General features: G+C 44.6%; 1 protein-coding gene across 7 annotated transcripts in view; it reads left to right on the top strand.

Annotated features, from left to right (window-relative positions):
* The window catches only part of SEPTIN11 (septin 11), a 105,325-nt gene that overhangs the window by 47,534 nt on the left and 33,488 nt on the right, over window positions 1–24,303 (top strand). For all 7 annotated transcript variants that reach the window (XM_066278642.1, XM_066278639.1, XM_066278641.1 and 4 more), the window contains exons 2-4: window positions 2,486–2,600; window positions 14,137–14,332; window positions 20,499–20,685. In XM_066278642.1, the coding sequence (XP_066134739.1) occupies window positions 2,486–2,600; window positions 14,137–14,332; window positions 20,499–20,685 (498 nt within the window). The remainder of the gene's footprint in view (window positions 1–2,485; window positions 2,601–14,136; window positions 14,333–20,498; window positions 20,686–24,303) is intronic.

Raw genomic sequence — 24,303 nt, 5'->3', positions numbered from 1 at the left:
TTGGTTTCAGTGAAAAAGTTCTCAAGTCAATTCTGAGAGTCGTAAGGACAGAATATATGAGATTCCCTGAGACCTTGCCTGTAGACTCAGAAGAGACTCCACATTCTTTGGCCAGGAACAACCAAGGCATGAAGCAATGATCACCGAGCCATAAAATGCTGCCTTGCAGTAATTTGACTCAGCGGCTGTGTGTGAGTTAGAGGCTTTGCTCACGCTTCCTGCCTGCCCTCCAGTGTTTTAGCCTGGTCATGGGCTGAAGGGAACCTCCCCATCATGTACATATATATGGGCACTAGCTCTCAGGATTCCTTTAGTACTGGGCAGGGAATTAGGCTCAGGTGATGGGATTTTAAAATGGCATTATAAAATTCACGTATTTTTATATTACCAAGTTAGAAGATAGAGACTCTGAAGACATAACTTCAAATTTAAAAAATTTCAAGACCAAACTATTTTATAACCCTTCATTTTGTGTGCGGTCTTTCAGTGGGTATAAAAATACTCAGTGGGTGTGTGGGTGGTTTCTCGTGTTTTGGAAATGGTGAGAATATGAGATGCTGAGCATGGGGTTCTGGGGTGAGAACTATCATTACTGACCCTGATTCTTTACCAGGATTGGCTGGGGAGGGAGCAGGGAGCTAAGCTAAAAACCCCGCACTCCAGAATCCAGAGCAGTAAACCGCTCTCCCCTCCTGGTCCCTGGAAATTAAAAGAATTACCGTGGCAGAGAGGCGAGGGACTGTAGGATGACGGCTCTGCCCAGCCGTGTCTCCTTTTACGCCACTTGATATGCCTGAAATGAAGGCTGGCGTGGCCTCCAGCCTGATGCGCAGCAGCCCCTGTGCAGCTGGGGTGGAAAGAGTGCTAAATATAACCCAGGCTCATTTCAAACCCTCCTCCCCCAAGTCTTGGCGGATGTGGGAAACGCCCTAAAAATACCTGCTGTCTGAACCTTTGAGGTATGTGAAGAGGAAGGAACAGGCAATATAGTAGAATTAGGGCCTTGTGGCGTTTTGGGCAGTCCTGGCCGGCTACCAGGACTGCTGCCCACTGGGCCTGTCCGGAAGCTGCTTGGTGAGCTGCCCACCATGCCATCCTGTTCAAGAATAAGTGCCCACTCTTGAGGCTCATATTCACTGTTGGCAGGTTTCAAGGAAGCTATTCATAGACTAAGCATCTGTTCTCTGTCCCATTGACCTCAAACCTGCAGCTGCCACCATGGTATTCAGGCAGTGTGATGGTTTTTAGTCTTTTTCACAGAATCAGAATTTTAGAGTTGGCAAGGACCTTAGACATTGTATTGTTCATAAAACGTTCCCTTAAAATCACTACATTCAGGGAGTCATATTTCTCTGCCCATATAGTGACCATTGTGATTTGGAAATGGAGTCTTAGTCCTTGATTTTATTAAAAGAAATTACTCTCGTTATCTAACACAAATGTACATAATGAAAACCAGTACATATTTTATTTTTAAAAAATATTGACTAAGTGACCCTGGGCAAGGCTTTGTCTTTTTTTTTATTTTAATTAAAATATGTGAATTTGGGGCTCTTTTTCTTACCCACACTTCAGTATTTTGAATAAAAAATTCATTGGCAACATAGCCAGAATACCAGGAGTCTTGTTTTCAGGAAGGCTTTCCATATCTAGTATCTGGAATCCCAAACCACATGTGGTATTGTAATTGAAGGACCTTGGCTGGCCTCTGCTTTCCTGGGAAAGAGGGGCTTCACAGACTATCTCCAACACCCGTGGGATGCCTTCAGAGTTGTGGAGGCAAGTCGGCACCATTTCATAAAACAACATAAATCACTCAACTTTTAAAATGTGTAACCATCTAATCTGGTCTCCTTCAGTCAGCTCTGAGAAGGCTGGGTGATATACCCTTGTATTAGGAGCTGTGCAGCGAGAGCAAAGAAGCCCCAAGCCTGTCCAGCTAATAAAGGAGATGGGGCCAATTCATGTGCTGAGCGGTTTTAAATATATTGCATTATGGTGGTTACAGAATTTCCATAATTGTAACAAGGATGTATCCTCCACTATGAGCTGCTCAAAACTCCCTTCAGTGGAAGAGTGTTGTTGTATATTTTTTACTCTGGGTTGAAAGTAATTTGAAAGTTTTTCTTGAGTGTTCAAAGCTATCAAAATGGTCAGAGTTTTTATGTCTCTTAATACATATCTGAAATAGTCAACTCTAGAAGTTCAATCTCCCCTGGACCAAGTACACCTGTAACAGGGAATGAGGCAGCTCGGGAGATAGTCTGCTTTGGGAGTTAATGTGATTTTGTGGAAGGAGCGTGCATGTCTGTGGAGCTGTTAATACCTTCAGTGTGTCGAAGCCAAGGAGGGCCTGGGTAGAGAGGGAAGCTCTTTTTTCTGTGCAGATCAAGGCAAAAGGAAGGGAGAGGGTAATGTTCATTGTGTGTGGTACCCAGGTGACATTGTTCATGGATTCTCAAACCTTTCCCCTCTGAAATTCCAGAATGAAGAGCTTCGAAATTTGTCTCTTTCTGGCCATGTTGGATTTGACAGTCTTCCTGATCAGCTGGTCAACAAGTCTACTTCCCAAGGATTCTGTTTCAACATCCTGTGTGTTGGTAAGTGACTCATCACATGCTGCCAAACAGGGAGTCTGACCCTTAGCTGGCAGGTGACTTTCAGAGGGACACATTTCAGGGAAATGAGCAGAATGATATGTTTACTCTCTCTCTCTCTCTCTCTCTCTTTTTTTTTTCTATTAGTAAATCAGAACAATACCCACTCTCTATATATGTCACACAGTTACAAAGCTTGAGACTTGTATTTGAGTAAATGCTTTGTAAATTTTGTGGTGTTACTCAGGTTATTTTTACTTGTGTCACACCGTCAAGTTTAGTGGTTGGCTTAATGATGCTATTAAAACATTTCTTTTAATTTTTGATGAAGGTGGGTGGGGGACTTGAGACAGTAACTAGATGCTGGAAGTTAAAAGAAGGAACTGAAATACACACATAGTAAGTTCACTCCAAGGCCTTTTACGAATTTGTTTCTAGGGTCTCTGACTATAGTGCAATAGTGGCCTCCATTGAAGTCCTTTAAAAGATATTCTACCTATAGTAGGTAAAATCTGAACCTATTCTACTCTAATAAACTTAACAACGTTTAGCATTTTCGCTTTTAGAGCAAAATTTTTTCTTAAATTCTGTTTTATATTTGAAATAAATTTTACACTTGAATTGTCAAATTAATCTTTTGTTCTTAAGTTGGGATCTAAAATTGACCTTCGTTTATTCCTGGTGGACGGACGGCTGAGGCCAGAGAGATCTGGCTTATTTGCATCCACAGTATGTTTTGTTGATATCCTTTAAACATTATCCATTAGCCTTGGACTCTGACCATGGTTTATTTCTTCTCTCTTGCCGTATCCCTTTTAAACTAAGAAGAAGAAGGAAGAAAGAAAGGTAGAGAAAGAGGAAAATAGAAATACCAAACCCACTGGTTTGAGCAGAACTATCCCTTGAACAGATAATAGCCTTTCCTTCCACCTCTCTGTGGCTTCCGATGAGTGACCAGGCCAAACAGCAGGGAAGTGGTCTGGGCTACATTGTTTTGTTACCATTGCCCTCTGGAGGCATCACTCTGAGGCAGAACAAAAGGAATTCTATATTTCTGTATATAGCCAAGTGGATCATTCTTCACCGAGGCTTGGCAGAATGTACCAGACTTACTTCTCCTGTCCAAGTGAAGCGGAATGAATTTAGAAAAGGTGTAGGATAAATGTTAGAACCATCATTTTTTAATATTATATTTATTTGGGGGAGGGGCGGATACATATGGTCCTATTTGAAAGTATTTGGTCATACTGGATGTAGCCGCTGCGCTGGGCGTTCATTAGCAGAAAGCCACCATTGATTTACACACAGAGCAGCTCACTGTAGCACCATGTCGTCAGCACTGTGTAAGAGAAAGGCTGGAGGAAAACATGCCCGGGGCAGCCAGCTCGCCCGGGCTCCCCTTTCCCCCACAGGAGGCCGTTTAAGATTCAGCGGGGGACCTCCTGAATGGCAGCTGGTTCTACGGAGAGGCAGAAATGAATCGCCTTTTCTCTTAAGGAGAATGCTCATTGCAGAGCCCTCGGTTCTCATTAGCATAGCAATTTGTTGGCAATTTGTTGATTTTTCTATTGAAAAGTGGACTCCATTGTAGGCAATTACTATCCCGGCTTCTCTTCCCTGCCTCCCCCAGCCTTGTCTTCAAAATCAGTTTTACAAGTTCTTGTAAGAGTTGTGTCCTAGCCCCTACAAGTAGGGGGAAGCCTCCGGGGGCCTGGGCTTGCTGGGAGGACCCGTGTGCCTGGGTGTGTGCCCTGAAGCAGGGTGCTGGCTCACTGGGGGCCTGGGCTTGCTGGGAGGACCCGTGTGCCTGGGTGTGTGCCCTGAAGCAGGGTGCTGGCTCACTGGGGGCCTGGGCTTGCTGGGAGGACCCGTGTGCCTGGGTGTGTGCCCTGAAGCAGGGTGCTGGCTCACTGGGGGCCTGGGCTTGCTGGGAGGACCCGTGTGCCTGGGTGTGTGCCCTGAAGCAGGGTGCTGGCTCACTGGGGCCTGGGCTTGCTGGGAGGACCCGTGTGCCTGGGTGTGTGCCCTGAAGCAGGGTGCTGGCTCACTGGGGGCCTGGGCTTGCTGGGAGGACCCGTGTGCCTGGGTGTGTGCCCTGAAGCAGGGTGCTGGCTCACTGGGGGCCTGGGCTTGCTGGGAGGACCCGTGTGTCTGGGTGTGTGCCCTGAAGCAGGGTCCTGGCTCACTGGGGGCCTGGGCTTAGCTGGGAGGACCTGTGTGCCTGGGTGTGTGCCCTGAAGCAGGGTGCTGTGCTGGCTCACTGGCTGGCCTCTGGCCTTGAGTGTGGGGCACCATGCCGGTGGGGATTCCTCACAGGCCATAGCCATGCTGCCCCGGGGGACTTGTGAAGCGGCTGCCATTTCCACTCACCTTTGTGGGTGATAAAACCTGTGATTCCTAGATTTTTATTCTGCTTCTATTTCTAGACATGTTTAAAATTAGTTTTTTAAACTAACAAAAGTTATACTTTTTTTTTTGTTTGTTTGAAAAAATTGTAACTTCCTCCTTCCCATCTTTCACCCTCATTTTCATTCCACAGAAATAATACTCTGAAATCCTAGAAACTTTCTATAGCATTCTATACTTGGAGATTATTTTTGGAGGCTTAAAACATCACTGGTGTTATTATTGTTACTATTATTATCTTGCAGTTCTCTAGAAGTCCAACATGTGTCTCACTGGGCTAAATTCCAGGCATCCACTGGGCCATGGACCTTTCCAGAACCTCTAGGGAAGAATGTGTCCTTGCCTTTTCTTGCTTCTAGAGGCTGCCTGCATTCCTTGGCCCTTGGACCCTCCACCTTCAAAGCCAGCAACATTGCATCTCTCTGTTTAATTCTTATATTACAAAATTTTTCACAGAGAATTGATAAAATCCAGTTTAAACTCAGTGAAGACTCTTCCTCAACCCCTAAACAATGAAAAGGTAATTGAATCGTGATTAAGAGCAGTTGGCTCTGGGGATTCAGAAAGTGTCTTCAGGGCCATATCCCTGGTTCTTGATCTGCTTGCTTCTGCTTGGCTTCTTGTTCAGGCTTTGTCTTCACGGAGATAGTATGGCCTCCAGCAGGGTAGCCAGTTTAGCAGCCCGAAGCCCCAGAGGAAAGAAGCCATTCCTGATAAACCTCACCAAATTGTCATAGAATATCCCTGGTGGGCTGGGCCTGAGTCACATGCTCACTGCGGGTGGGGGGTGGGGTGAGACCAGCCCCAGAACAGGAGAGATTCCCTGTGGGGGAAAAGTCTTGATCGGAAAGGAGATGCTCACACTGGACAGACATGGCAGCTCTCTCACAGTTCTGTAAGGACTTCTTTATTTTGGTTTTGGAGATCATGCTGTCATGCTCTTTTTTTTTTTTCTTTTTTTCTGAAGCTGGAAACGGGGAGAGACAGTCAGACAGACTCCCGCATGCGCCCGACCGGGATCCACCCGGCACGCCCACCAGGGGCGTCGCTCTGCCTCACCAGAGCCACTCTAGCACCTGGGGCAGAGGCCGAGGGCCGAGGAGCCATCCCCAGCGCCCGGGCCATCTTTGCTCCAAGGGAGCCTCGGCTGCGGGAGGGGAAGAGAGAGACAGAGAGGAAGGAGGGGGGGGGGTGCCCTGGCCGGGAATCGAACCCGGGTCCCCCGCACGCCAGGCCGACGCTCTACCGCTGAGCCAACCGGCCAGGACCTGTCATGCTCTTCATTTTCTTTTTTTCACTCCACAGTAAGTCCTGCTGTCCTTCCATGCCACGGGTTCTTTTCCATACTCTCTGGCACCCTGTTGTTGGAGCCAGCATTAGCTCTTTGGGACACAGGGGTGGCAGCATTAATATTAAGCATACTTATCCTCAGCGGGTAGAGCACATTTCATTGCCAATTAATGGTCCATATGCTATATTTTTTTTGTTTGTTTTTGAGATGTTTATTTTTGTGAGAGTTTAGAGGAGTTAGTTTATTTATTTATTTTTACAGAAACAGAGAGAGAGAGTCAGAGAGAGGGATAGATAGGGACAGACAGACAGGAACCCAGAGAGATGAGAAACATCAATCATCAGTTTCTTGTTGCGACACCTTAGTTGTTCATTGATTGCTTTCTCATATGTGCCTTGACCGTGGGCCTTCAGCAGACCGAGTAACCCCTTGCTCGAGCCAGTGACCTTGGCTCCAAGCTGGTGAGCTTTCCTCAAACCAGATGAACCTGCGCTCAAGCTGGTGACCTCGGGGTCTTGAACCTGGGTCCTCCACATCCCAGTCTGATGCTCTATCCACTGTCCCACCATCTGGTCAGGCCCATCTACTATATATTTAAAGTAAGAGTCCATGAAAAGTATTCTAGTTGATCAAAACATTTTGACAGCCACTTAGAGAACGAGATGTCATAGTTAGCCTAAGGGTATCCATGGTACTTTCTTTTCTCCATGTCATTCTACTGTCCATTTGTAATTTTTACACAGTATGTGTGTGTATGGTGTTTACAGCATCATTAAATTATTTTCATGTGATACATATGAAAAAGAATTGAGGATCTTTTTTTTTTTTTAATTTTTAATTTAATTTTATTTATTTACAGGAACAGAGAGTCAGAGAGAGGGACAGATAGGGACAGACAGACAGGAATGGAGAGAGATGAGAAGCATCAATCATCAGTTTTTCGTTGCGACACCTTAGTTGTTCATTGATTGCTTTCTCATATGTGCCTTGACCGTGGGCCTTCAGCAGACCGAGTAACCCCTTGCTCGAGCCAGCGACCTTGGGTCCAAGCTGGTGAGCTTTGCTCAAACCAGGTGAGCCCGCGCTCAAGCTGGCGACCTTGGGGTCTCGAACCTGGGTCCTCTGCATCCCAGTCCAACACTCTATCCACTGCGCCACCGCCTGGTCAGGCGAGGATCTTTTAAAAAAGTCATGAGCCTAGTAATAGGCTGATAACTGATGATGTTTATCAAAAAGTTCTTAGAATTGTAATTTCATTTTGTGGCAAGACACTGTAGGTTGTTTCTTGATTGGCAGGAAACAAACCAGGGCAGAAATGGATCATGGCAGGAGCTTAGTCTGGTTTCAGGGACACTGAATTAAATGTCTATTATTAGCACCCATTTCTGTCAAGCTCTGGAAAGAAATGTAATAGAGAGTGAGAGAGTAGTGTTCACTTAACCCGGAGGAGAATTCTCGATGCTAAACTGGGTACCAGCACACCCAGGAGTTCATAGTTCCCTCACTCCCCATCTTGTTGACAACACCCTAAATCACCCCAGAGCTGCACTTTGGTTTAAATAAAGCCTTTTCTGTCCACCCATGCTGTGTTCCTCCAGAGAATCTAAATTAGTATTTAGCCTTTCTTCACAATTTTAAATTTAAATATCTCTCATTCATTTTCCAAAATGATACTAGCTCTGCAAGAAACTTCAACATGGATCCAGCGGTATGTTGATTCTCTGTGCACATACAAAGATTGGTAAAATACTGTGATACCCTGCTTTTGAAGAGGACCCAGTTCAGTAGTAGGGTCAAAGTAAATTAATAATCCATTTTGAAAATAGAAAGTTTTGAAATGACTCAACCATAACTGTTTGGAAGGAACGACAGAAGAGAAATAGAAAGCAGAGCAGTTGAGATCGTCATAGCTAAGGCTGTATTGAAAACATAAACTGTAGGACTTTACGACCAAATTGTGAATGTTTTTTATCCCAACTTGCTTTTCCAGGAAAGAGTATAAAGTACTTTATTTACAGGGTGAAATGAATGAGTAAATGAATAAAGATATTTAACCCCCCAAAATGAAATAAGAAGTCGGCAGTAGAGTCAGAACTCAAAGCCATCCGGTCTGCCTATATGTAGTCATCAGTTCTATCAGGAAAACATTTGGCTTTCAGCCAGTGGTCAGAAAATGGAGGAAGTCCCTTCATTCAACAGGTATTTATTGAGCACCTATTATGTGCCAAATATAAGTTAAAAATTTAACAGTGACAGATTTTTAGTATCTATAAAGTTAAAACAAAATAGTTGCTTGAGATGAAATGCAGTTTCACTGAAAAAATTTTTTCCAGTGGATTTTCAGAAAAGAGATATAATAAATGTTCCCACTTCTAGATCTGGGTTCCTGAGTGTCCCCAGGTCAGTGCAATCGATCCCTGCAAAGCCAAGTGTCACACGCTATTCTTTCAAGTCCCTCATGTCTTGGTGGGATTAGCCAAAGCATGTTTCATCAAAGGCGATTCTCTGAGGAGATAAAGCAACACAGCTTATGTACATAGCTCTCTAATTAGTGAGCTCCAACCAATAATAAAATTGAGACCGTGTGGAGCAGGCAGGCGGACTATCCCACACAGTTGGATAATCATTCAAATGGCCGGCCTTGGCCATTTTAATCAATCTACAGTTGCCTTCTAGCTAACAGTACAGCCCTTCTGCTTGTTAGCTATGGTTAATGTCCAACTGGGAGCATTTAGATTATACAAGCCCGAGAAGAGGGGAAGAGGTGGGACTGCTCTCCGCTGCGCTGTGGGTGTCCTCTTCCCCAGCATTGGCAGCGGCAGGAAAACAGAAGCCACGGACGGCGCTGCAGGAGTAAATCTCTAGTTATTCTATCAGATGAGTTTACAACAGGAGGGGGAAATAAAACCCAGCAAAGTCTGAAAAATCTACCAGAGTGCTAAACCGCAACATAAATGATCATCAGGATAATTTTTCTTTTTAATTAACTTTTGATAAATGCCTCCCCTGTGCCAGGTGCTCTGCTGGGGAGTTCTGGAACGCTTCAAGTCAGTGGTGTTAGTCATTCATTTTTTTCAAACTATTGTTACAGTTTTCTAGTTTGAATTGGAACCTATGCCTAGTACGTTTTGGATTACTCAATTAGAAAGAACAAAAATGTTCTTGTGGGTCCTCAAAAGTATAGAAAATGTCCTTTATTCTGAGGCTAGAGAGAGACCTCAAAGACTAACGCATCGAGGCGCCGCACTCAGCCCAGGATGGCAGGGCCGTGTGCGAAGTGGCCCAGCGCGCCCTGCACATCCCCGGCGGCGTGCACCAGAACCCGGCGGGTGACCGAGCAGAGGAGACAAGCCGGTGACCGACGCGGAGGCGCAGGTGCCTCGCCACATTGCCCGCCGCAAGGGCTGGCTGCTGCTGCACACAGGTAACCTGGTGGGGAGGACCAGGCTGCAGAGTGAACGAACGGTGGGGGATATTTTCCTTGGCAAATTTAGGCTGGGTGCCAGACCGGTGATCTGTGCTCTGGTCCTGGGGCAGCTGCTTGCGCTGCAGGTTATATTCCTCCCGCGCTACAGTGAAGCCCCTGCCGCCGTCCCACTTCTGCAAGTGTCCTGTGCGTCTGCGCTTCCCAACGGCACCCTCAAAGGCAGTGCATAAGTATATCTAGGACATTCATCTTTTTTTTTCCCCGTCCAGCTCTAGCCTACAAGGGACAGAAGTGTGTAGGAGGGGGGTGAAATGGAAACGGGGAAACATCCCTCCAGAGTCCACAGGCTTCACTTTCAAAGTCCTTTTGAATAAATGGACTGTCCATGTTTGATAAAAGGAAAAGAGAGAAACGAATGCGTTGGAAAACTCGCCTAGTTCTATGATTACTTTTATTCCAAAAGCTGTCATTTCTTACTGAACTGCTGTTGGTGAATCACGCAGTTGTTAGAGTAGCTGTGTCTAATTACAGCTCTTAAAAGCTCAGAGCATAGACATGAAAAGTAAAGCACTCCAAAATTTAGAGGAACAGTGGTTTTTCCAGCCCATTGATTAACCCTGTGGTATAAGTAGGCCTGGAATGCTAATTTTCATAATTTCTACCCTAATGTAAATGATAATTAAAATTACCTAGCCTTAAAAAAAAAAAAAAAAAAAGGCATGGTGTTCCTGATTGGCATGGGCTTACCTAATTCTCAATCTAGTAAAATGAGATGATAATTTCAGTCCTGGCAGGGTAACCTAGAATCCTTGCTATGGAAATTGAAGGCTTTATTAGGGAGAGAGATGAAAGTTGAATAGGTTACTTTCTACAGGCAGACTCTACCTTATACAGAGACCTTTATAAGGTAGTTCTGCTGTTGTCTTTCATTTTTTTTTTTTTTTCATTTTTCTGAAGCTGGAAACGAGGAGGCAGTCAGACAGACTCCTGCATGCACCCGACCAGGATCCACCTGGCATGCCCACCAGTGGGCGATATTCTGCCCCTCTGGGGCGTTGCTCTGTTGCATCCAGAGCCACTCTAGCGCCTGAGGCAGAGGCCACAGAGCCATCCCCAGCGCCAGGGCCATCTTTGCTCCAATGAGGCCTCGGCTGCGGGAGGGGAAGAGAGAGACAGAGAGGAAGGAGAGGGGGAGGGGTAGAGAAGCAGATGGGTGCTTCTCCTGTGTGCCCTGGCCGGGAATCGAACCCGGGACCCCCCGCATGCCAGGCCGACGCTCTACCGCTGAGCCAACTGGCCAGGGCCTGCTGTTGTCTCTTTGTCGGTGGTGTGGAAATAGGTAAATCATGAAAAGAAGTTTGCTACACTTGAGAAAGTTACACATGTAACAGTTACATAAAATTTTTGGAGTACAAACAATATTGAATTGCCTACCAGATCCTAAGTAAGTTATCTTAAGTGTGAGAACCCTGTTTTATTTCCTTGGCAAACTTATCCATCACAATGAATACAAATGTATCCATTACATAGTAACTTTGTTTTGCCCAGAAGTTATTTTGTAAAGCTACTAATCCTGGATAGGAGCTTGTTGAGCTCATCATGTTAGGGAGTGCAGACTAGTTTACATTACTCCGATTGGTGGGCCTTTTTGGTAAGAATATTCAGGAAGGTAAGCAAGACAGCAAACAGTCTCAACTGCTATACAGCCAGACTTCATGGAGATCTGGAATGACATTCAGGATATTACAGAAGTTCAAGTGGTGTCTGTTGTCTGTTTTTATTCACCATTTCCTCCCTAACACCTATGCATGTCACGTAGTAAATGCTCAAGTATTATTAATGAATGAATTTCAGAACAACATGTCTTTGGTTCACCTAAAGCCTTCACTGCCTCATGGCTTCTACTCATTCATTTCTCTCTGTAGATCTTTTCTTTTTCTTCCTTTTTTAAAAAACAATTGCCAGCTCCTCTGTCAGGATATTTATTTATTTATTTACTTCTTCTTTTCCAAGTAAGAGGAGGGGAGAAAGACAGACTCCCACATGTGCCCCGACTGAGATTCACCTGGCAACCCCTGTCTAGAGCCGATGGCCCACCTATCTGAGACCATGCTGTCAACCTTAGTGCCTGAGGGTGAGGCTCCACAGAGTCACCCTCAGCATCTGGGGCTGATGAGCTTGAACCAGTGAGCCATGGCTGCGGAGAGGGAAAGAGAGTGAGAGAGAAGGGGGAGGGTGTGAGAGTGAGGGTTGGAGAAGCAGATGGTCACTTCTGTGTGTCCTGACTGGGAATTGAACCCAGGACATCCACATGCCAGGCCAATGTTCTTCCAATGAGCCAACCAGCCAGGGCCTAAATCTTTTCTTTTTATGCCACAGCTATGTGTACAGATTGTATTTCTCCCATTCATACTGCCAAAGAGAGAAGTTCTAACTGGATAAACAGGTCCCTGCCCAGTATGGAGCACTGTCTCAGAGCATAATGATTAGGCTTCCATAGGTGCCTTTGTTCAGGGGGCTAGTCCTGGTTTAGTTACCTGTCATCACTAGGTGTACTGTATTGTCATGCTCATAAAAGGAATGTGGTTATGGCAGACACTTAGAATATTATTCCCATAATAATAAATTAGAGTCTAATTGGTATTCATTCAGTCATGTTCCAGGTCAGATTTTAAGGTATGAGAGAATAGCATAGCACCCTAGTTCATTGTTGTATTCCCAAAACTTGGCACAGAGCTTAGTACCTAGTAGATAATGGAAAAATACTGGCTGAATGAAGGCTGAAAGAAGAGGAAATATTTTGAACTTATATGTATCTGGGGCCCAATGAGAAAGGTTTAAAAATAAGCCAAACATACTTGAACAACTAACTCATCCTCTAAGTGAATCATTATAGTCAGTGGCAAACCACATAGGCTGCAAATGAGAGCTCAACTCCAGAAAAACTCCATTCTACTTTACTTTTGTATCATGTTGGAAAGCAATGAGTAATGTAGAACTGCTAATTGGTAGGTGGCTTTTGCCATTACAGAGAGAGACTTGCCCTGAGGCTTAAAATCCCAGAGTTCGTTTTTACCTAGTGGAATTGTCACTATCCTAAAGGGCATCATAAACATCCTTTAGAAGAGAAACTGTGGGGCCTGTTGGAAGGGCTGCAACATCCTAGCATGTTCAAGTTGAGCTAGAAATCCAGTTTGGAGATTTTCCAGATTAAAAAAAACCCAACATAATGACTTTTCAATGAGAATGTTCTTTGATTTCTACTTCCCTTTTTCCACCATCATAAATTAAATCAGAAACATCACCACCAGGACAAGGGTGGGATGGGTTCCTTCTCATTGCCAACTATTTTTGACTCAACATAAGAATTAGAATTAAGGAGAGTTGTGCTTGATTTATTATGAAGGTCAGGCTATAAAGATCTTTGTGGCTCCACATTTGGGTCTCACCATTAGAGTCTCAGTCGATACTTACTGACCTGAATTACCAATGTCCATTAATAAGGCCAGTGTTGCAGGTCATTTAACATGATTCAGTTTCATTGTCACAGATACCACCCTGAAACCGGGAAAGCTATGTAATAAACGTTTGCCATCTTGACTCCAGCTGAATAGGGAAAGAAAATGGGGATAAACTGTAACTGGAAAATATTAGGCAGTCACTTTATTCTGTAATAGTAAAGTCAGGATGCTTTGTTGGTTCAGTGTAGGTATTAGAGTCATACAGACTTGGGTTCGAACCCTGGCTGTACCATTTAACAATGTGACTTTAGGTCAGTTATCTAAGCCTTAGTGCGCCACCTGTAGAATGGAGGAAACAGGAGCACCTGTTTGTTTCATGGAGAGTTGTGATAGGGTTTAAATGAGATCATGCATTGGAAGCTCTTGCCACAGAGCCCAGCACAAAGTAAACACACAGTAATTTTGGCTGGGTTTGTTATCGTTAAGAGTGTCATTTTGAAAAATGTTGTAATCCTTTTTGACAACATTATGTGGTATCAGATAATTCAATATAAAAGGGGTCTTTTTTTTCTGGTAATAGAAATTCCGCGAAATCATTTTAAGTAATAGTTTTATATGCCGACAATTAGGAGAAGAAGAAATATACTTTATGTCTTTGTATTGTACAAACTGGCCGCAGACAAGCTTATAGTTCTGTTTCTCTGTCAAGAGCTAAAGATTAGTAGCCTGGTCTGTAAGTTCAACATCTTTGCTGCTAAATATACATAGTTTCTAAAATTCATTAAGACATTTCTACGCAGATATTTAATAGATCACACATAGAAAGAACTATCTTTCCATGGAGGGATTTCTGGTGATAATGACTTTTTTAGAAGTTTTGATTATGAAAAACTCCTGAACTGACACCTGAGAGGCACTGACACATTCTCTGATTCCTCTCCTGTGGTCATGTAGGTGAGACGGGCATCGGCAAATCCACGTTAATGGACACTTTATTCAACACCAAATTTGAAAGTGACCCCGCGACTCACAACGAACCAGGTGTCCGGTTAAAAGCCAGAAGTTATGAGCTTCAGGAAAGCAATGTCCGGCTGAAATTAACCATCGTGGACACCGTGGGATTTGGAGACCAGATAAATAAAGATGACAGGTATATCTTGGGGATTTTTGTGGGGATATAAATGATGAAGCAATAACAGTACCCACCTCTGGTAAAGTCAAAGGCTAAAAGTTCACTGATTATGGGGGTTGGTTCAACTCTATCACCTAAAAGACATTCTTGTCCTCTGAAATTTTCTTGGGATCAGAATCAGCCAGTGCAATGTTCCAGCTAGTGTAAGAAGAAAAGGGGTTTGTTAGAGGAAGACGCTCATTTACGACATTTTCCCAGGAGGGCTATGGAACCAGATTCTGGTGATCACCCATCAGGAAAATCAATCTAGAGAAATAGAAACATACAAACACCCCACAGGGCTGTTAGCAGAAACCTCTGCCACTAACCGCGTTATATAGTTTTGGTGCTTGTGACCCTGGGCCAGGCCTCTAGAACTTCCACCAAATCTGTCCCAGAAACCAAATGCCTCTATCACGGCCTGCAAGAAGAACCCTTCCCCTGTGGCTTCTGTTCTGGGTTGCTCCTAAAATACCCAAAGTGAAGAAAACATTAAAAAAATTTTTTTTAATTGATTTTAGACAGGAAGGGGAGGGGCAGCATCAGTTCATTATCCCACTTATTTATGCAGTCATTGGTTGATTGATGTTTGTGCCATGACCAGGAATCGAACCCACAACCTTGGTGTGTCAGGATGATGTTATAACCAACTGAGCTACCCAGCCAGGGCCAGCGAAGAAAACATTTTTATGAAAAATCTGTTGGGGAAATCTTAGTTTCTGGCTATTTTAAGTATTACATTTTATCTCCAAAGAAGTTTGAGAAAGTTAAAATAAAACTGTTCCAGGCCTAACGCTGATTCCGGAAAGGGGGCTTCCAGAGACATTTTAAGCAGTGACAGTAATATGGGAATAAAACACCAAGTCAGTAAATTGTGATGTGTTTGCTTAGGGCTCAGAAACTGTTTTAGTACTAGGGCCTTTTCTGTTTATTTGTTTCTTTTCATTTTCCTCAAAATCGTATATTATATACATGTGATTTGTAGAAAGAAATTTGAACTATTTTTATTTAGAAATGTTTATTGCCTAGAAAAACACATTTAACTATTCCTGATATATATATAAGCACCATAGTAATGACAGAGAAATACTTAATTCATTATGTAGCTGAGCACTGAGCTGTATTTTATCTATAGAGCAATTTAAATGTTCTTTAATAAACAAACACTGTCCTGTAATAACAGAAGAAATTGTTAGATATAGTGAGAGAGATTTTATTTTGCATCTGGTCAAAATGGACTATCTGTACATTGTGTTAGGGTGGGGGACAGCTGAGCTCAGACCCTGCAGCTGAGCAGTTGCTCTTAATTTATGACCTCCACGCCAGCGAACGATGGAGAGGCTACTGCCTGAAGGCTGTTTGTTATGTCAAGTGGAATGGATGAAGAGAAAGCCGTGTTGACAAGAAAAAGAGCACAGGTGCATTGTGGGAGCCCGGGAGAGAGCCACAGGCTTGTGGTCACGGGGCAGCACAGTGCACACTCAGAGAAAGCTGCATCTCCATCTCTGACCTACACAGCTTTCTCCCAGGGTTAGAGTGTCACACATGTGCACTCCGTTTGGAAGGCAGCACCTGGACCTTTCCAGGACTCTTTCTGCAGGATTAAGAACCACCCTCCAGCATCCTGCTGCTGAGATTCCTCGTGCTGTTCCAGCTCAGAGTCATTGCCTCCTCCTTAAATGGGGGCTTTCCCTCAGGCTGGCAGGTTTGCACTCACTGGCCCTGGACAACAAGTGGCTTGTACAATGCCCACCCTCGCTATGCCTCTGGAGGCCTCTTTAAGAAATTATCTGACTCATTTGGTTCAAATGATTGTTTCCAAGGAGATTTAGAAGAGAGGAAGTGTGATATTAACTTAACCTAGATACCAAATATTTTTTTCTTCTGAAATTTCTTGACAGCTGTTGCATAACCTCTTTAAATGGCATTTAGAACTCTGTGCCCCCAGAAGGCATTGTTGATGCTATTGACTATGAACCCAGAAGACTATTGTTTGAAATAGTTACTTGAATAGGCCCTATATCCATCAAAAAACTGGAACTGGGGTATGCATTTTTGCATTGATATGTAACCATATGGTAAGGGATGTACTGTTTCTCTAAACCCATGATTATTTTGCTACTTTGGGAATCAGGCAAACTTTTCCGCCATTGATGCAAGACTTCAAGAATGTCCCAGTTTGTTTATGTAAGCTTCAGGCATGTCAGCATTCCCACATCACTATCTGCCTGAGACCAGGCTAGCTAGAAGGAGGCAGGAAGAGAGATCTGGTAAGGTTTCCTGTTATGTTTAATAACATGATTAACTCTTCATGGTTTGAGGGCTTCCTTGTTTTGCTGTCTGTACTCTTCAGTAAAGAAGGAAAAGTGTCTAGAGAAGAAGAGTGTAGACTGGAAATGGAATAATTAGCCCTACATTTGGGGGTGGGAGATAGACTGTCAATGGCTTACCGTTAACTATGATAATCAGTCCTGAAAAACATAGGAGGATTGAAAGTCACATAGAGAGAATCCTCAAACTTGCCAAATCTTCACCAGAGTTATAAAAATGTAATTGAAGTAGACTATTTGGCCTTTGAATTCTAGGGTTTTTTCTCACATTCTGGTAGAGGTAGTTGAGGGATAAGGAAAATGGACTTTGGCTCACAGCAAGATAGTGAAAAATACATGGTAGGTGTCCAGCAATATATAAGTCGGTCCGTGAGTGATGGCATTGGCTATTTTGCCAGAATGATCAGTGTGTGCCTCTGGTGGATAGAAAACGTTGTATAAATATTTTTTCCATCAGTTTCAGGGTCAGACATTTGTCATTTTATTTTTAATGGTTGGAGGTGTATGAAAAAGTGAGTAGTGAGTAAAAGGGAATAGCCCTATGCCGTAAAAGGAAATTATGTGAAAATGTAAGGGCTAGATATGATTTGTTGTGGTCTCTCCCTCCCCGTTTCCTCTGATTTATATGGCTACAATCCAGAAAATTTGAATTGGCCAAACAGAATATAAATAGGTGTCCTTTCTGTAAGAATGCAAACTAGCAAAAGGCAAATTAGGGTTGAAGCATCCTTATCTTTATGACTGAATGCTGCTAAGAAGTGGAAGGAGTAGGAGAGGCGCAGAGCATTTGTCTAAAGGGCTGTGAAGGGGAATATAAAGCCACTTCGCTGGCTTGTTATGTATCAGAAGGAAACTATTTCATCAACATGAATCTTTGACCTGGGGATGGTGATTTTGGTCAAGAGTTCTCCTAGAATACATTTTTTATTAGTTTACAAGGATACACAAACTAGATGGGATTTCATGTGTGGGAGGTAGGAGGAGGGATCTCTGGGTTGAATCCCAGGTTTCTGACTTGACCGGAGGTGTGGATGGAGGTGCCCTTCACTGCGTTGAGGAATATGGGGAAGTGTGGGTTTGATTTCAGATTCATTTGAGCAAATGGAAATAACCCGGTAAGCAGTTGCATGGAGGGGTCTGAAGGGCAGGTGAAGGCTCTGGGCTGAAAGTAGAGATTTGTAAGTCGTCATCAGCAGGTAGATGGCAAGTGAAACACAGGAATAACTGTGATTTCCCAGGGAGACCACGGAGAGGGGAGAGAAGGAGGAAGGACTGACCAGGACTAACAGGAAGTCAGAGGAAGCCCGAGATGTGCGGGAACAATGGGTTTCTTTGGCTGTATTGACTCCAGGGCAGAAAGCATTGCTCACTTGAAAAGGAGAGATGGTCTGCCGTCTACAATCTTGGAGGATCAGAATCAAAACCGGAGGCTAAAAGGGAAATTAATAGAAAGCAGAACATACTTGGACAACTGTTGGGGAGGAAGTGCAGAGAAGCAAATGAGGAACTGGGAGACAGACAGGAACAAGTGGTGTGAGCTGCCTTTCCTCTCCCTGGGGGATCACCCCGATTGCCCAAACATGTGGTGTCAGGAGACTGACCGGTCAGTCCCTGGACCTTCAGGGCTTGGTGGCCCCTTTTGGAAGGGCCTGGTCCATTTCCCAACTGGGCATGAGCTCAGTAGCAGAGCAGTTGCCATGGAACTGGGTGAGGATAAAGAGGCAGGCTGTCTTAAAAAAGTCAGGCTTGCCTCTCTCTTATTTGTTGTTTATTATATTGCTAAGAAATAGTTATATCTTACTTTTATGTTCTAGTCCTTTGCCTATATTAGCTCACTTATTTGTCACACTAGTTCTCTGATACACTGTTTTTGTCCTTGACTCATGGATGAGGAAACTTGAGCCAGCGAGATTTAGTAACTTGCCCAAAAGCACACAGCTAGTAAATTGTAGAGCTAGATTTTGGTGTTAGGCAGTCTGGCTTGAATCTGTGCATCTAACTATCCTGTAATAACAATGATTATAATATAATACCTGCCTATGTTTTAAAATTGGAAAACACAGAAGACTCTTATCATTTGCTCCTCCTTTTCATTGGAATTTTGCTGGTCATGATTTAGAACTTTATTATTATTGTTGAGGCATATTCTACTTCTTTTTAAACTTCTAGAGATTTTATCTGTTAAAGTGAACCAATGGTTTGTGATAAGTTACCAAGGAAAAATGTCATCGGGAAATTTTTATCTGACAGCTTTTGTTTGGGTCATATATATTTGTTTGGTTTTCTATTTTGTTTTGTTTTTGTTGTTGTTGGTTTGTTTTTTCCCTTAAGGTGTCATGCTGTTATCTTCATTATAAAAGACTTGTAGTTCCCTTTCAAGGATTTCAGTTCATTTACAGCCCTGGGATTCAGTTTTGGAAGGTTTATATAGGTTTATATATATATATATATATATATTTATATATTTAAAGCTTAAATCATTCCTCAGAAGCATAGTAAGTTTGGGGACAATTTACCTATTGTATTCCTAATAGACCGATCACACTGCTGCTGACACCAGCTTCTGAGCCTCAGTCCCCTTGGAGGCCTGAATGAGTTCACAGTTTAGCCACAGGGACCTAATGTACCACTCAATCTTCGGAGAATGTATGGTTTTTTGAATATGCATTCCCAATATACTATTAATGATTGTATGATGGTCACTTAATAAAATTATATATAATAATCCAAATGAGGTTTGAAATATGAGTTGATGAGAAGAAAGGGTTATCGAATTTTATGTTGAAATAATAAAATTTACCCTAACAGGTGGTGACACGCAGCAGATAGAGTGTTGACCTGGGATGCTGAGGACCCAGGTTTGAAACCCCAAGGTTCCCAGCTTGAGCACCGGCTAATCTGGCTTGAGTGTGGGATCATAGACATGCCCCCATGGTCACTGGCTTGAGCAATGGCTCACTTGCTTGACTAGAGCTCCCAACCCACTTACCACATTGAGGCACATATGAGGAGCAATCAATGAACAACTAAAGTGACGCAACTACGAGTTGATGCTTCTCATCTCTCTCCCTTCCTGTTTGTCTCTGTCTCTTTCTCGCTAAAAAAAAAATTATAAAACTAGACTTGGACAGCATCTTGAAGATTATAATGGTCCAGGCACTTCGGTTTATAGCTGAGATGATGAAACGACAGGCTAGGCTCTGTGAGCACACAGAGAACCCCTCATCTCTGGAGGAATGGGGTAGGGGCCCAGGGAGGAGCTCCAGGTGGAGGTGGTGCTATATTCTGAAATTACAAACCTGTTTTATTTTGTGCACCCATGTCAATCAGTAGGTACGAGCTGTCAAAATCACTTTGTTAGGACAGATTTGGAGGCTTAGTTTTGCCCCAAGAGGAAAGAATACTACCATCTCTTAGCTTTATCATCATAGGTTCTGTGGGGAAAATGACAGCAAGCTCTACCTGTTTCTAGTCTCTGTTTTAAAGGATGAGTGTTAGCCAGGAAAACGAGAGGAGGAGCATGGTCCCAGGTAGAGGGACTGGCGTGAGCGCAGGCGTGGAGCGAGACTAGTGCTTGGCTGGGGCAGAAACGGTGAGCCAGGGAGCGGTGGGGGAGGAGCCTGGAGGGCTGACCAGGGACCAGCGGACAGAAGGTGGGCTGCTGGGAACCTGAGCTTTAGTTTTCAGGGAGCAGGAACCTGTGTAGGTAGGCTTGCTCGGAACACTGCACCACACTGAACTGTGAAAGGGCAGTTTGTGACTAGAAATGTGGTGACTTGAAAACGTGTTTTAGAAAATGTTCTTCTGCATTCTAGCTATAAGCCAATAGTGGAATATATTGATGCCCAATTTGAGGCCTACCTGCAAGAAGAACTAAAGATCAAACGTTCTCTCTTCAACTACCACGACACCAGGATCCACGCATGCCTCTACTTCATCGCCCCTACTGGACATTCGCTGAAGTCCCTGGACCTGGTCACCATGAAAAAGCTGGACAGTAAGGTACTCACTGCCACTCCGGTTACCCTCCACTGTCCTTTTAGATCACCTTTATTCAAAGGCCCCCATTTATTCTCCTGCTTTCAGTGTAATTTGTTTTCTGTTTTTTTAGGACTTTTTAAGGACAGTTTTAGGTTCACAGCAAAATTAAAAGGGAGGCACAGAGATTCCCCCTACACCCCCTGGCCCGCACCCATGCACAGCCCCCCTGCGCCCCATGACCAGCCTCCCCCACTCGAGTGGTGCATTTGTTACAATTGCTAGACTACATTGATACATCATAATCACCCAGAGTCCATAGTTTACATTAAGGTTGCATCTCGGTGTACGTTCTGTGGGTTTGAACAAATGTATAACGACATGTATCCATCGTTATAGTATATCACCCATAGTAGTTTCACTGCCCTAAAAGTTCTCTCTGCTCTGCCTATTCTTCCCTTTACCCCGTCCCCCAGCCCCATAATTTGTGTGTTCTGGTTTACAGAACCATAGGGTTGAACAGTGTGAGAAAAAACGCTTCAGAACCTCTCTGGATGTAAGGAGAAAATGAAACAAACAATCCAAAAAAGCCATGTACCTTTGTTACAAAGTATTTAGTTCTTAAATTTACATCAGCGCATGCTCTGGTGAGGGCTGGGGAATTACTTAGTGAAGACATGGAAATGCTTATAGGTGGGGTTAAATTTGAAGTACAGAATGAAGAAGGCCCTGGCTCGTTGGCTCAGTGGATAGAGCGTCAGCCCAGCGTGCAGACATCCTGGGTTTGATCCCCGGTCACGGCACCCATGAGAAGCAACCATCTGCTTCTCTTCCTCTCCCTCTTCTGCTTCTCTCTTTCTTCCCCTGCCTCAGCCAGTGACTCGGTTGGTCTGAGCGTCGGGCTCGGGCGCTGAGGATAGCTCAGTTGATTCGAACATTGGCCCCAGACGGGGGTGGCCAGGTGCATCCCAGTTGGGGCGCATGTGAGAGTCGATCTCCCCTCCTCTTACTTTAAAAAAAGAAAATGAATGAAGAAGTTAATATATCTATGAAATGACAGTCCAGCTTCTTAGATTTTAAAACTGAATTGTACCCACGTGTTCAAAAGGAGTCGAGTCTTGGTTTCCATCTGACCCCTGTGCTTTCCCCATTGATGACCTCTCTCTTTCACAGCATTTGGGGGGAGGGACTGATGAGTTTGCTAACATTTGATTATCTACTTTTCAGTTACTTCAGTTTTTCATTTTCAGATAAATGAAAGATAGTATACAACCTGAAATATATCAGCAGCAAACGAAAAGAACCACAAAACGAAGCTGTGCTATTTTCTGGATGCCGACCTCCTTCTGAGTTCAATAAAAAAGTCTTATCATCCTTAGAGGGCTATATGTTTGGTTTTTTGTCCAAACAAACAAAAAAAGATGCGTTCTCTCCCGAGGAACCTAACAGTGAGGGCACGCGGAGAAGATGAGCCTGTCCCCAAGGCCTCTGTCTGAGCGGCCCACGGGGTCTGCCGCGGCTGGAAGCAGAACCCAGCTCCTTGGGCTTCCAGCACTGGTTTGCAAAAAGAATATTCTAACAGCCTGAAAGGATTGTTGCAACTAAAGTACTGTTGGGAGAATAAATAGACACTCTTCTGCACTTCATTTGATTTAGCTGCTTAGCCACTGAATGGGATGCACCTGGCCACCCCCATCTGGGGCCAATGTTCGAATCAGCTGAGCTATCCTCAGCACCCGAGCCCGACGCTCAGACCCACCGAGTCACTGGCTGAGGCAGGGGAATAGAGAGAGAAGCAGAAGAGGGAGAGGAAGAGAAGCAGATGGTTGCTTCTCATGGGTGCCCTGACCGGGGATCAAACCCAGGATGTCTGCACGCTGGGCTGACGCTCTATCCACTGAGCCAACGGGCCAGGACCTTCTTCATTCTGTACTTCAAATTTAACCCCACCTATAAGCATTTCCATGTCTTCACTAAGTAATTCCCCAGTCCTCACCAGGGGGAACCCTGGGCAGTGAGGCCGGTTCCCTGTATGATCCTGGGCAGAGAGGGAGCTGGTGTCTTCACTGAGGCCCTATGTAGACCAAGCAAGGCTGACAGCCCACAGAGGATTGTGTGTAGTAGAGTTGACTTAAAAAGGAAAAGAAAACAAGGCAAAACAAACAGTGTAAAAAAGAAAAAGTCACCACAAAGCAGGTTCAGCTGCCGTCAAGCTACTGACAGTGTTGTAGAGGTGGTGCTAGGGAGCGTCTGAGAAGGGTGTTGTCAAAGGTTTGTTTCTGTGAGGAAAGTGAGGAGTTAAGGTAGATATGTGATCATTGCAGAATAGATTTGCAAATATTTGCCACTGAGGAATAAGAGACCTTATATCTAAATTACTTGGTTTGTCTGTCTACTCTGATCAAATTGGCCAAGAAGAAATGACCCTCTGCTATTTCATCTATGTGGATATTAGCTGACTGTTCAGTATGTACAGAAGATAGCCTGGATGAGCAACGGGAAGTTCTTGTTCCTCGGGTTCTGACCCAAACGTTCCCCCACAGTCAGTGATGTGTTTTAGTGCCACTTGCTGGAGGAAGCCCCAGCGTGGTGGGATCAGGAGTTGGCTGAGGAAGAGGTCTTTCTAGCAGCGTGTCATCTCATTCTGGTTTACCAGGAATTAGCGATTTGGCTCTTGGGATAAAAGGAGAAGCAAAGGAATGCAGACACGACCTGGAAAACCTCCCTGGAGACTCTCTTCCCTGGCTAGGGCTGCTTTCTCACAAAACGGCCCCTTTTCACCTGCGCTGGGTGAGAGCATGGTCCCAGGTATCGGAGGACAGGAGCGTCTATCGAAACCTCTGAACCTGCAAGGGATTGGAAGCAAGTTAATCTTTTTTTTTTTCTGAAGCTGGAAACGGGGAGAGACAGACAGACAGACTCCCGCATGCGCCCGACCGGGATCCACCCGGCATGCCCACCGGGGGGCGACGCTCTGCCCACCAGGGGGCGATGCTCTGCCCCTCCGGGGCATCGCTCTGCCGCGACCAGAGCCACTCTAGCGCCTGGGGCAGAGGCCAAGGAGCCATCCCCAGTGCCTGGGCCATCTTTGCTCCAATGGAGCCTCGCTGCAGGAGGGGGAGAGAAAGACAGAGAGGAAGGAGAGGGGGAGGGGTGGAGAAGCAGATGGGCACTTCTCCTGTGTGCCCTGCCCGGGAATCGAACCCGGGACTTCCACACGCCAGGCCGACGCTCTACCACTGAGCCAACCGGCCAGGGCCAGAAGCAAGTTAATCTTAAAAATGAATTTTTAAAAATGTATCCCATGGACAGCGCTGGCGGAAGCTGAGAGAAAAATGCCCCACCTGGGGGTCTGAGGCTCGTACTGCACGGTGTCCTTGGCTCTCTTTCTGCCTTTGTGGTCAGACTGAGTGCTCCCTGGTCTTTGTAACCGATGCCCTGAATGGGAGCCCAGCCTTTGGCACTGGGTCTCATTTTGGCACGAAGGAGTAATGTGATAAAAGCTGACTTTCAGAACAATTAGTTGGTATCATTTTGACAAAGGTAAAGGTGGGTGAAACCATTTTTGTTTTGGTTAATACTCAGGTGCTCCACTCCAGCAGTTTTCGGATTATCAGGGGAAGAATGAAAGGATGTTACCTT

This window comes from Saccopteryx bilineata, chromosome 5, assembly GCF_036850765.1.
Source record: "Saccopteryx bilineata isolate mSacBil1 chromosome 5, mSacBil1_pri_phased_curated, whole genome shotgun sequence".
Lineage (NCBI taxonomy): Eukaryota > Metazoa > Chordata > Mammalia > Chiroptera > Emballonuridae > Saccopteryx > Saccopteryx bilineata.
Note: the sequence above shows the minus strand (reverse complement) of the source record. Positions and strands in the feature narration are given on the sequence as shown.